Raw genomic sequence first — 14100 nt, 5'->3', positions numbered from 1 at the left:
ACTATCACAAGTCTGTGAAATGCATTTTCTTTCTAAGAATGTGGCTATTAACTTCTCTGCATAACTGAGTTAGCAAAAGTATGAGGGATGTAACTAAGCATCTGCTGAAGAAAGGGAAGGAAACGAAGAAGGAAGACAGGCTGATTCTGTTGGGAGATAGGTGGAAGGGGAACAAATACATTTTGGAAATCTCTGGTGTGGATTACAGCTCATCAGCTCTAGAAGAGGGTTACTTGGTCTTGGCCTCTCATTATAAATTCCTTCTGTTCCCTTGGGTCATGTTACTGTTATTCAAGCCCAGACCACAAAATAGGTAGGTCTGTGAGACTCTGCATTGATTTGCTTTGCCTGTGCACCATAGTAAGTCCAAGTCTGTATGTACACTATACATCTTATTAAATGCTCTGTACTGTTTTGATCTATTACCTTCTGATTTATTATGAACTTGAAAACCATAACTGTAAGCGTCTTCAAACACAGATGCTCAGACCACTGGGACTGAGCAGAAAAATTGAAATGCTGTAACCATTACTGTCCAACTTCATTACGCTCATTCCTTGGAAGGATAGAACAAGAAATGTGCTGGAATTCAGTCCTCTCTGAGGGAAGAAACTAGAAGCAGCATGCTTGCTAGAAACAGTGCACATGCAGCCCACTAAAAATCATCAAGACATGCTAAAATGCAGGACTTATTAAAGTGAGCACCAAGATAAGCCACAGACACGTCTCCAAGGAAAGCATATTTGTATGGCCCTACCTTTGACTCACAACAACATAAAGCAGTTGGAAAACAGACATGGAGAGCACAGCACATCCATGGCACTGAAGGCCGCGCAGGATGTGCAGGGCTCTGACGTCTTGTATGAAAGCTCAGGGGACACTGCACAGCATGGTTTGCAGTAGCTTTGCCCACCAGGTGTAGGATCTCTTCATTTCTACACTGGTTCAGTTAATGCTACTAGTATAAATATTTCAATTATGGTCTGGACAGGGGCAACATAGCAGCAACAGGTGCTTTCTGCCACGCACATCCCCACAACAGATCCCAGTGACAAAAGCACCCCAGTAGTGCCAAAGGTGAAAATTAAGCACCAGAACATACACACTGCATTTGTTGTGGAATTTAATCTTTCTCTAGCAGTGTCACCTTCCTGCTGCAAAGACAAACTAGGGGCAATGTATCAAACACTCAGCCCAGAACCAGTGGCAAGGATTTTTCAGGAGCTAGTGCAGGTAAGTCATGACCACCTCTTGGGATTCCTGTTCCCACTGCAAAACCTGTTTGGCTAAGGATTGTGTTGCAACATGATTTTCATATAAAGTACTTTTTTTTTCTGGCTGTAATTCAGCCTCTTGGCAGGAGATGCTCCTACATATCAAGCAAATCAGCCTTGCTCATCCATATCAACCCACACATTCTCATATAGTAACAGCAGCACAGCATACTTCCAGTGCCTTCCAGGACAGATTTGGTTAATCACACCCATCTCCTCTCCATAAAAGCCTGTTCCACATGGGACATTCTTTGGCCTTTTGTATTGCTGAGTTATAAAACCCACAAGTGAAAGGGTCTCTTCAGATGCTCCTTTGAAACCATTCCACTAATAATTTTACATGGGCAGGAAGGTAAAAGACAGTGGGGTTTACCAGTACTAACTGAACGTTATGAGTAACATACAACAGCAGTGCTTATCACAAATGGGAGGAGGAAAGAAAATATGCTGAACTACGCTTTCAAAATTAGTACTGTCTGTTCTTAATAAAACACTGCACACAACGAGGCCATCAGTCTCCTAATCTTATCAGTTCTCTAAGGTCTGCAGAGGAGACAGGAAATCATGATCCTTAAAGCAGGTCAGACTCCCCTCTTCCTCTATTTAAGAGGCTGCTGAATTATTGAGATTCCACATTAAGAATATATTACACAGTCTAGTGAATGATAGGACTGCAATGCGCAATGTATGGAGAGGTGTAAGTTTCTCAATACGTGCACATAAAATGTCTTGCTGGCCTAAAACACTTGCTTCCTGCCAGTGTGATTTCAATACACTAAAAGAGAAAAGCAAATCTTACAGAAACACATTGATGATCAAATTTTATAGCTGAAATTTATACCACTAAAGGCATTTTAATTAATGTATTTTACGTTATTGGGGTAAATCACAGAATCACACAGAATCACAGGATTATAAGGGTTGGAAGGCACCTCCAGAGATCATCGAGTCCAACCCCCCTGCCAAAGCAGGTTCAGTAAGCAATGAGTTAGTGGAAGAGCAAATAAAAAAAAAAAATCAACACAGCACAGCTCTAGCAACTGCAGATTTCTTGTCCTAGCCCGCCTATCTTCATGCCACTTGTCACAGCCGTGTCACAAAGCAAGACAACTTCTCAAGGACAGAGGAATCAATAGTGATTATTTCCTCCTCACCCAGGTTTCCAAGATCTTGACAGAAAAAAGAGAGAATGAATAGCAGGGAGATAGGGTCAATGCCGTATGTGATCCTTACAAATCTGATCATCTGTCCACAGTGTTGAGAAATGCAAGACTTTATCAATAACATTCAATAGTACTGCCAATTCCAAAGAAAAAAGAGAGAAACTTTCTAGAAATCCAGCTTGACCTGCTCACTGTTACAGTCAAGCGCTTTTATCTCATATCGGGAGGATAAATTGTAGAATATGTAGCAGTTAAGACAATTCACAGTTCATTTTTTTGTATAAGTTTCACAGCATCTGTTAAAATTCTCCAGCCATTTCACTAGGTTTCTCCTGAACTTGCCTCAATCTATATTCGGAATCTGCTGTCAATTAATAAATTATATGAATACATAAAACGTATTCTAGAGACAGACCAAGGATTCACTGTATAAATTCAGTCTTCATCAACTGCAGCTTTGCCAAGGCCTAGGGGTGATGTAAAAAGAAATTCACATTCTTAATCCCCAAAGAGGATCCAGCTTCAAGCCAGGAATCCTTCAGTGACAGCAGGGTTTTAGTAGTGATATGAAATGTCATTTACTAACAAATACCTCCCCCGAGGTTCCAGTCCAATGCTAAGGAGCAAGGCTGGGCCCTCCTTGTGATATACGAAGCCCCAAGCAGCCATCCACACTGACACCCACAGTCTGCACTGCTAGCCCAGCACTGCAAGGATCTCTGCTTCTGTGCCCCATGCTCTTGGCATCCTTGTCCAGTCAGCTTTTACATAGCTCAGGGGTAACTTTGGACATGTAATCATCAGTTATAACTCCTGAACAATGGCTCTGCTCATAGACAACGTCCCAAAGTGCTTCTCTCTAGTCAGAAACCTTGAAGGCAGATTCCACCCAACTGTCAAGAGCATTAAAAAAAAAAAACAAAAAAACAATCAAGATGACTCTTAAACCTCCAAATCTGCTTCCCTACTGTGCTGTAGCTGTTCTCAGAACAAGTAGTCAGGGGACACGAGCTCTGCAAAAGCAGAATTTATCCTCATGTTACAGGGCAGCCCAGTTCTGCCAGATTTGTCAGAGAAATAGCTTAAGGAAAAATATCCTTGTCATGCTGCCAGTGCCAGTGCTAAACTAGGTTAATTGTCAGAGAGATACGGAGGTCGGCCAAACTTGCAGCATACGGCCAGAGTAGCTTAATAACAGACAAGAAATGAGTATCTGCTGCTTGTGTGCAACCACAAACCTCTTGCATCTCCCTCCACCCCACTCCTCTTCCTGGTCTGGCCCCCATCCCAAAGTGGGATGCCTATTGTGAGCCAGCTTCTGACGGAGAGAAGGATTGCCCCATTTGTTCTTTCATTACAAAGGGAAAAAGCATAAGCACACCTTTTTTAAGCAGCCTACACAAGATTCAGACATAATTGAGGCATAACTCACCCACAAAAAGAAACCTTTCTGCCAACCATATTTAGTGTACTGCCTTTTCAGCTTGGTGTGGTTTCACTGTATTGACTGGCATGGGTTTTATTTTTGGCTATGGAACGCATTTGTTAGGAGTTGAGACTGGACAGCATCAGGCATTCCCAAAGTTGTGAGAAGGCTCCAGCTCACGAGAAAACATGCCAGCAGCTCTGATCTCATGTGTATAGGTAGCTGTGAATAGAGTAAAAGCAGGCTTCACAACTGTGCATAAGGAATAAAACAGGATCTGTTTCAAAGTGTAGCTGGAACACCAACTTTCATTATACATAAAATTCCCAGGCAGAGTCAACAAAATTATTAAAGCTCTCAAAGAAGTTTTGTTCCCTGGAGCTGTCTCCGACAAATTTGTTCCTTGCACCTAGGATTCCAGCATTGGGAATACACTGCCAACCATAAGTATTACTCGTGCCATGGATGGGCAGCCCTGTGTGACTCAGGATGTAAAACATGTGGGGAAAGGGAGAAAGGTGAGATGGGGAAGAGGTGGGGGAGAGACCCAGACCCCACTTTGCTGAATGTTTCACAGAGGGCAGTCAGACCTCAGTCAAAGGCTAAACTCATGTGGTCATTGTCAGTGCATCCCCTAGGCCAGCAGTTCAGTTTCTATCAAGCTCTGAAGGATGCAGCACCTGATGTAGCTCATGTAGTTCGTACTGGTACCTCAACACCACGAATCTGGACACAGCTCCTTCCACATTTTTAAGCACAACACAGCATGTTTGTAGGCCATCTACATGGGCTCCTGTTTGGGGGCTCTCACTCTACATCTATATTGAAATTTCAAGTTTTACTCTTCAATTTCAAGAGCCGTACACATGACCATTTGTTCTTCCAGTTGAAATTCTCCATGTTAACTCCTCTGTCTGTCTGGCAATTATAGTCACAGTCAAAATGCATGATAGTTTGCAACTTGCTCCCTAAATCTTTTCCACTGCTTATCACTTCGAAGCTCATCAGTACAATGGGTGGATCTGCTATCCTTGCAGAGAGCCAGAGGAGAAGTGGAAAGGGAGGCTGAGAGTGCTGGATGCCTGCAGCTCACCTGCAGTGCGCTACGTGCTGGCGATCGAGGGGAGTTAAATGTATCAATGAATGCTAACATCAAGGTTAAGAGCCCTCCCAAAGACCCTATCAGAGGTGGAAACTGAGGGGGCTGGCCAAGATATCCAAGTTTGCCATGTCTCCATCCAGCTCCCTCTGTGAGGCTGCAGCACTGAAAGGAAGGTGACAGGCAGACCTCCATAAATGCATGTCTTTCTGCTTTAATTCATCTTAGTTCTGCTTTTCCTCAGAGGCACCCAGACTTCTACTACACTGGAAAGGATTCATCACATTTCATCCACATGTGCTTTGTTCTGCCTGTTTAACGCATATATTCCAGACATTTCATTTATATTTTCATTCAAGGATCTTTCCTCTCACTTTAAGACTTCCATACCAACATTTTCAGTTTTAATTAACCTCACAGCTTAACTCTGACACAGATTTCTATACACACAGTTTTGCATCAAGTAAGGAGGTCAGCACGTGACTTCTGCAGTGGACTAACACACAAATGCTCCAGGCTTTCCAATTTTGCCCCAAATACCTTGCACGTCACACACTGCCCAGCCAGCCAAATTGCCCTGCTCTCCTTCACTTCCCAGGCACAGGCTTGAAGCCAGACCCACTTCTCATCAAACTTTGCGGAGCTGCCATGTGCAGGAGGATTTTCTAAGGTCAGCCCTGAAACGCTGCTCTGCCCATTTCTGTAAATGAAGGCTTGCTCTGACATCAAACCTGAGGATCCTTGAGGGGATTATCTGAATTGAAAACAACCCTCTGAAAGATACTACGATTTTCCACTCTTGTGTTTCTGTACAAAATTCCTCCTTCATCTAATAGCTTGAGCTAAATTGTGCTTACCAAAAGCCAAACATGCCCAAGGACACTGGAAAACAGCTGGTGCTTGTGTCTCTCCTTCTTAAATTGAACAAACAGAAAAACTCAGTTTTACTGGCTATTCTGGCCGAAGTGCTGTTTTGAAATCTAAGAGAGCCGTTATCATATAAAAGTTATATTGGAAACTCTATCGCATTAATTTGGTGGGACTCCTTTGGCTGCTGCATGTAAAACCACAGAGTAGCAAGACACAAAGCAGGAACTTTTTTTTGCTTGCAGGACTAGCAGTTCAGGTGTGCCCTTTGCTCTAACAAACAATAGATTTAAAATAGAAGCCTTGATTTAAATTAGCGGGGTGCACTCAGTTGGTGGATTAACTTGCCTGCATCAAGCTGGGGCTGTTTAATCCCTGGAGGAAGGCCAGCGCAGCTGCCAGGGCTCCCTGGTACAGGAGCAGTGCTGAGCATGCATGCTGCCCAGCAGACCTCAGTCAGTGGGGCCACGTGCCTGAAGGGATTAGGCTGGGCACAGCAACACACTCCCTGTGTGACCTCAGGGAGAAGGTGAGGTTACTCACTACCTGCATCCTGCTCTCCCTCCATTTTATTTCTAAGTGAGCAGTTGAGGTCAAAGTTTAGAAAATCCTTCTATTGAGGAATACCTTCAGCACAGGTCCTGCTTTAAAGTCACGAGGGTAAAAAGGATGGTGTTTCTTGATATGAGCAGTGCTACCAGGTCCCCACTTGCAGAAGAACCTCCTGCAGCTGCCTCTTCATCCTCATACACTGCTTTTAAACTGAAGGAGTAACACATCACAATTCCAAAGAATTGCTGGGCAAGTATTTGCTTTCTAAATATATTTTAGATAAGAAAGAAGACCAGTTGTCTCCTGAGGTTTCTTTACAGAGACGTAAAGGAGAAGTGTCGACCCTGAGCAGTACAGTGGATCTGGAGGACCCCGCAGATCCTTAGGATGCCAAGAGCTATTGGGCTGGTGTGGCTGCATTCCATCCCAGCTTCAGTGGGAGAGGAAAATGAACAGGTTTCTCCTGACCTTCCACCAGATGTTGCCTTGGGCTTCCCTAGGCAGAAGCACCCTGGCTAGCCCAAGACTGCTGATAACAACTTGGCAAAGAGCAAGAAGAACCAGAACATCATCTGTGCTGGAATATATGATAGGCACAAGGGAGATACAACAGGCAGTGGCCAGGGAAGGGATTTTAGTGCTGGCAAGAGTGTCAGGGAATAAGCATACCTGTTACAGAGAAAGCTAAAATTTGCAGCACTCCACAATGTCATACGAAGTACCACTGCGACACATGAACTCTCCTCTCCTCACTGGTGTAGAAAACAGCAAAGGTCTGACACAGCTTTTTCCCAGCTTCATTTCTCCTATTCAATTCTCCTCAAATTGCCTTCTATTTCTTGAACATATTCCAAAGTCTTCTTTTCCAAACAGACTTTGGGCTATATTGTAGTTCCTATCCCCCAAACTACTCATTCTGCACTTTGGAAAGAAAAATGCCCTCAAACCAAAGTAAACCCCAGTAGCAGAGCACAAATAACCTAGCCTTTGTTAGAACTAGGTAGAAGATAGCTGTATGAATGGGAGGGTAGTACAAATCCTAGCAATTTTACTCTGCCTCTCGCACGCTGGTGAAGATAGTCATGTCCTCACCTTCCCCATCTCTTCTCACAGTCCTGCTGCCATCTCCCTTGGCTGGTATCTCCAATGGCTGCTAGCCAGCCAAGTAATGAGTTCTGACCAAGGCCAGTATTTGTACTGGACAGAAACCAAAGAGTGGGATAATGAAAAAAAGGCTTTCTGCTTACTATGGTCTGGTTTCAAGACATGGGGAAAGTTGTTAGATAGGCTACACATACATGGTTAGGGCTTTTGGCTGCCTTTGGGGAAGGATTTACAGAACTGTCCCCATGGGATTCAGGGCATATCAAAAGGAATGGGACAGCAAAGATGTGTCCCCCAAGCACCAGGCTGTCCAGGGCACCAGTGCCCACACTGTCTCACTCATAAAACTGCATGGAATGCATCCTGCACGCAAGTGCCTAATCATCCAAAGCAACACCCTTTAGATCGTAATATATATATATATATATACTGATTAAATGGGACTGGAAGCTTTGTTTCTCTTTCTGTTTCAACCACTGCTATTCAAGAAGACTTTGTGCTTGCCCCACAGACCAGTACATGAGTGTCTTGAGCAGCATCCAGACACTGGGTCCACGTGGAAGAGGGGGAATTACCAAAAGGAGCTCAAACTGCCTGACATCCTTTTGGGCTACGTCAGCCCCAGTAACATTGCAGCAAGCATAGTCCTGGGCATGGGGCACATCCAAGGCTGGGTACTGCTCAGGGGATGTGCCACCTCTCATTGCTGATACCCCTAGATGCATGTGTCCAAGCTCACACCTGCTCCACTAAGACAAACTGCCTTCATCCATGAGCTCAGTGTTACTATGGGTTAGAAGGCTACATAAACAAATGCTGAACAGCTACCGTTCATCACAGCCCTTTGTCCTGGGAGAGGCAGTGAACCTGAATTCCCCAAGAAAAGCAAGGAGGCTGTGAGCGCCTGTGCTCTGATTAATCTCATCAGTTTGTTTTCCTGGAAACTAGGCATCCCAGATGCCATTTTTTCCATTATGAGTGTTCATCTGCTCTGTTTTGAGCTTGATTGCCCCTGTAGACCGCTTGGCTTCACTAGTTTCTTTTATTTTTTTAATTAACATTTATAACAAAACGCCAATTAATTGAGATTAGGGCATAGCTGCAACCCTCAAAACCAGGTCTGTTAAACATTTGAAAGCATGCATGGCATACAGAAATCCTGAGCAGTTGTACAAAGAGTGACTAAATTATTAATAGGTGTAGTGCATATGAGACAAGCATTTCAAATGGGGACTTTCTGCTTCAGAATAGCATTGCTATTTTTGTGTAACAGCAGAGACAGAAATATTTGGAAATTTGTCTCGTTGGTACTAATTACAACTGTTAATAAAACATTCCCACTGCAGGCACAATATAGGCATTTCTGATTTTTGAGCAGAATTAGCCATTTCATTCGTTATCTCTAGAATATATAATTTGTTAAATCACAAATGAAACATCAGCATACTGACACATTTATTTCTACTCTTAAAGGCCCTGTTAAGTAATGAAAAAACATTCAAGCACAGATTAAACTAGCATCATTTACAGATGACACCACATAATATTTGCCTTATAGGTTGAAGAGATTAGCTATGGGGTTGCCTGGGATTCCTTTTTTTAAAGGCATGAAGATATATGCATGGATTACAGCATTTAAATTTGCATTCTATAGAAAATAACATTCTGCTGTGGGCAAAAAAACAAATACTGGAAATTTCTTTCCTGTCTCAAGTGAATTATTTCTGGTGAAAGGCTTCTTAGCATTTTGCTCCAGGCATGCAGATTTACACACAGAGCATTATGCCTGTACACATGGCGAGTGCTCTACCAGGGTGCCCATCACGATGTCCTCCTCTGTGCCCAGTTCCCATGCAAAGCTATTCATTGCATGTACAGAAGAGACTGAAATTTAGAAATGGAAAAACAGCCAAAACAAACCCAACAACCACTGGAAAAGCTGGCACAGCAGAGCAAGTCGATAAGGAAAAAGCCTCTGTACGCCCTGGCTGCTTCCATGCTCAGAGAGCAGAAAGCAGTGGGGACGTATTGCTATTATTAGCCTGTGCGATGCAAAGCAGCTGGTTTGCAGCCTTGTTTCAGGCTACTGGCAAGATGTTGGCTCATTTTCTCCATGCAAACACGCAGGCACAGACAGACAGACAGACCCCATAACGCTCATGTCCAGAACCTCCCCACCACTATGGTGAGACAGACAGACAGAACACGAGGACCGCGTGTACTCACAGCTCGGAGTACAGGAGGTGCAGGTTGCCCACATTGTCTATGTAGTTTGCAGGACTTAACCAGGGGAGGACCAGCAGCAGGAGAGCCTTCATTCCCAGCGCTGATGGCACCACTGCCAGGTTTCCTCCTTCCCGCTTGCTCTGTGCGGGTGGGACACGCAACGCAAAGCTTCGTGCTGGCCAAGCCCCTTCTAAGCCAGCCTTCCCATTTCAACGCAACGGTAGCACATTACGAATTGAGCTTAAATCCCATAAACGAGGCTACACTGCAAAATCATTGACCTGTAAGAGGATTATTCGATCTGACTCTCAGACGGGGAGTTGTGAGGGTTTAGGGACAGCACAGCGTGCTTGGCGAGACAGTGACTTATGCTGCAGAGCAGAGCGATGCTCAGGGAAGAGACCTGCCTCCTGCACGATTCAGAGTGGTTCTTCGCAGGCAGCTGGTAGGTTTACATCACTGCCCAACAGCAGATGGGTTACGAGTGAGCTGCATCACGGAAGGGTGTAGCCATCTGACAAGGGGGGAACGTGCCCCCCGTGGAGTTGAGAAGCAGACGATAGCAGAAGACCACACCTTTTTAAAGTAAAACACTGCAAAGGATCACAGCCAACTGCTGCCTGTCTGCATCGCTGTCTGAATTCCCAAAATCCAGTTGGATGTCTCTGTGCAAACATAAATCATGTAGTAAATCAAGGACATCTCTCTTCTCTTTCTCTCTCTTTTTTTTTTTTTTTTTTTTTTTTTTGTTTGTTTTTTTCCAAGAGATGAAAGAGCAAACATTTTAAATAAGGTTGTTTTTAACTGTATACTCTGTGGTAACTGGTGTTTTAAAAAATTCAAGTTCTCTCTTCAATTATAAAGCATAAAACACAACAAACTCACCTTGTCCCACCACTGACCCCATCTCCGAGCAGGACAAGCACGGATTGGTCCGAGACCAATTCGTGCAAGAAATACAAGGGCTGACGACTGCCCTGGTGACTCTCATAGAGTCTGATTTATTCCCTGGGAGCACAGAGCATATTTAGTCAAGATTTTTTCCCCAGCATCTGAGCCATTCTGTTCACTTGCATGAGTATTATAATTATTATTGTTATCATTACTATTATTGTCATAATCAACAAAATCAGATACCTTTTCTACTGATTCATCAATGTTAAAGAGAACAGCATCTATTTTTCTGGGCATGCTGGAGCTGTGGCTGAAGAGCACAGTGCCCTTCTCTCCAGCACCACAAAGACTTGGGAGCGGGGTTGCAAGGGCAAGTTCTGCATCTCTGCAGAGTCATGAAATGCTTTTGGTGATTATTAACAAATGCTTTATGTGGAAAACAATAAATGTTCTGCATAAGCTCTGCAAACAATGTTTCAAAAGTCTCCTTTATGGGTCACACAGTTTCCTCTTAATTCTTCTCATGGGTGGGAAAGCCTGTGAGGGCACGCCCTGGGAAAGCTTCAATTGACTTACACTGTAAAAACCCATGGGTTTTAGAGAAACACCCAACAGCAAAGGTACTCTTTATCTTTTAAATACCTCTGCCCTCTGACCTTAAGGAAACTTAACTATCCTGTTAAGGAAACAAATCATACTGCAAATGGAAAATACAGCCATTAGTGGCAGCAAAGAAGCCACACAGCTTGCATAGCATGACCTTGTACTGCACTGGGATGTGCACTAGGATGTGGAAGACAGGGAGAGCACAGTTCTTCCTCTCCTGCTCCTCCATGGGCTTTCAAAGCTGAGACTTGGCTGGGAGAGCCTGGTGTGGGGGAGGAGCTGCAGAAAGGCTGCGGACAAGTGAGGAACTACAAAGACAAAGAGCACAATAATATAATTTGATAGAGGAAATTGTCAGCTACGAAACACTATTTCTCAACATAGTCACCACCATTAGCTGTGAATTTTCACCCACGACGAAATGAAGCCTGTGTATCACTCTGGTAAAAATCTGCACCAGTGGAGGTGATTTGTTGCTTCATAGCTGCTATGACAAGTACCATTGCTGAAACATACCACCCACCTACTCACAGTGCTCACGTGCACTGTTTGGTCTCTGTAACATTCAGCAAGTGTTGATGAATGTCCATGGGTGCAATTTTTCCCTCATGGAGGAATTCAGTGACACACATTTTCTCCATACGCATTTCCATACCAGATGCCACTTTCTCAGACTGCCCCTCTGCTGCCATCTTTCACATGGCAACGAAATCAACAGAGCATTGGTGGGAAGGTTCAGCTTCTATTGCCACACCGCCAGCATCTGCCTCTGACATAATAGGCCAACATAACAAAATAGGAGGCATTACTTTCAGAGCAGCTCTTGTATATAGCAAAAGGAAAGGCTATTTGCACTAGAGGCTGAAGATTTTATTGTTACAATCTGTAGAGCAACATAATCTCTATGACAGCAGCTCACAGCAGACTGCCAGTCCCTTTACCTGCATCACTGCTGAAATCTATATTTTTGGTATGTCAGAGAATTACTAACCGGAGGCAGAAAACAGCAGATAATCCTGCTAATTTCTCTCTCTAGCAGCAAAAGCTCACCTTGTGGAGCATGGCTGGCAGCACCCCTTGCACCATCAGCCAGTTCCACAATAAGTACCTTGAATAAATTCCTCTTAGGAATCCAAGTGCCTTAAGGAATGGGTTTGTATTTGAATGTCAGGTCACAGAGCCTCTGCCAGCTATGGGGTTCTCTAGCACACTGCTCCAGCTCTCTCCTCATGCATTCTGCGATACTGCTGGCACCAATGACCTGCAGTGCAGATCAGATTGGGAAAGAGATGCTCTGACCATCAGTACTACCATGCCCACCCAGGAGCATGCTGGCCAACAGAGGCCTTCTGCCTGCATTTGCAGAGGAAGAAATCTGAACACTCCTGGGCAGTAGTAGTGCTGAGGGCCACTCACCATCAGTTCCCCCCTGCAAAGGAACTAACTGCTCCCTGGGGATGTTTTCCCTGGGTGAGGTGATCCCAGCCACAGTGGCTATGACCAAGGCCATGGAGGCTGGGCTGCTCTCTGTGAGCCCCTGTGTGCCATCAAGGAACCAGTGTACACCTGGAAGGAAAGAGCCCTCAGCTCCAAAGGCCAGCACCAAACTGGGAACGTTTTCTGCTCTACTTCACATGTAGGTCATTTGCAATTCAAAAATGGATTGAAGAAAGGGCAATTACAAAAGCCATAGTATGACTGAAATATTTATGATAGTTCAGCTTCCCAAAACTCACAGATCTCTCTGGATGACTAAATACATGCTTCCATTATGCAGCTTACCACAAGGTACCTGCCCAGAACTGCTAATGATAGCATGAAGCACCTTAGGTAGATCTCATTCTAAAAAAGCCCATGAGACATCATCAAATACCAACTCAGTTCTAACCTCACGATAGCATAGGTGCTCCTGGGGACTGAAGTTGATAAACCATCCTTTATATTAACAGTCTATTTAAATCAGTGTTAATTGCTGATACTTCTCCATCTCCTTAAGGAAAAGGCAGCACAATGAAAAAACCCACCACCTCAAGAAAAACTTACTGGGTTTGGAAATGCTGTTCAAGGTGACCGCGTTGCACAACCTCTGAGCAGTGTTCTGTGAAAGGACAGCTAACCATTAGCTTGTCCAGGAGGTTATTCACCAGTATGCTGGACTTCCTGCAGTTCTGGAGAGCCACCAGCTTGCGGTCCATGGGGCAGAAATCTTTTTCCAAGAGGAAGTTTGTAAGGCAGGCAGCGCAGAAGGTGTGACCACAGAGCGTGTCTAACGGCTGAAGCAAAGGTTGCAGGCAAATGTGGCAGATCAGATCATCATCTACTTCCTCAGTGTAGCTGTACAAGTGGTTTTCCTCCGGTAAATGTGCCTGGCCACAGGTGACACAGAGTGGTGAGGAGTTCTCCTCCATTTTTGCTTTCTGGCTTGTAATTGGAATCAATACAATTCAAAAGAGGGCAGATGAAAGCACCCAACTTGGTTTCTATTTGAGAGAGCAGCAAGGCTTATGTGCCATCAGATCTGTGGGGAAGGAAGCAGAAAAATTATCATCTGTATTGCTTTCTCTGAATTTATGTATGGTGTGTACCTGGATATAAAGTACTCCAGCAGTTTTTAGGGAAGGATTGCAACTTTGTGATGGCAGGATAAAACAAAGAAAAATCAGATTGCGAACTCCAGCAACTTTTTTGCTCCTAAGTTTAGCTCAGCTGACACAATTATTCTCACTGTAAAGAAATATATCAAAATAGAGGGAATACTACAGAAATTTAACGGTCAAACACCTCAGGTTAGCATACAACTACATCTTGAGTCATCCGACATTTTTAACAGTGATCACATTACTTCTTTTGGAAAAGCAGCACCATGCATAGGCCAATCTTGCAGTACAT

General features: G+C 44.1%; 1 protein-coding gene across 3 annotated transcripts in view; it reads right to left on the bottom strand.

Annotated features, from left to right (window-relative positions):
* The window catches only part of LNX1 (ligand of numb-protein X 1), a 103814-nt gene that overhangs the window by 49060 nt on the left and 40654 nt on the right, over positions 1-14100 (bottom strand). For all 3 annotated transcript variants that reach the window (XM_042870432.1, XM_042870431.1, XM_042870433.1), the window contains one exon: positions 13255-13729. In XM_042870432.1, coding sequence (XP_042726366.1) covers positions 13255-13619 — 365 coding nt within the window. In that variant the 5' untranslated portion in view covers positions 13620-13729. The remainder of the gene's footprint in view (positions 1-13254; positions 13730-14100) is intronic.

Source organism: Lagopus leucura, unplaced genomic scaffold (assembly GCF_019238085.1).
Source record: "Lagopus leucura isolate 7727_CA_CO unplaced genomic scaffold, USGS_WTPT01 Super-Scaffold_100004, whole genome shotgun sequence".
In the NCBI taxonomy this organism is placed as follows: domain Eukaryota; kingdom Metazoa; phylum Chordata; class Aves; order Galliformes; family Phasianidae; genus Lagopus; species Lagopus leucura.
The sequence above is the reverse complement of the archived record's forward strand: the minus strand, read 5'-3'. Positions and strand labels throughout refer to the sequence as shown.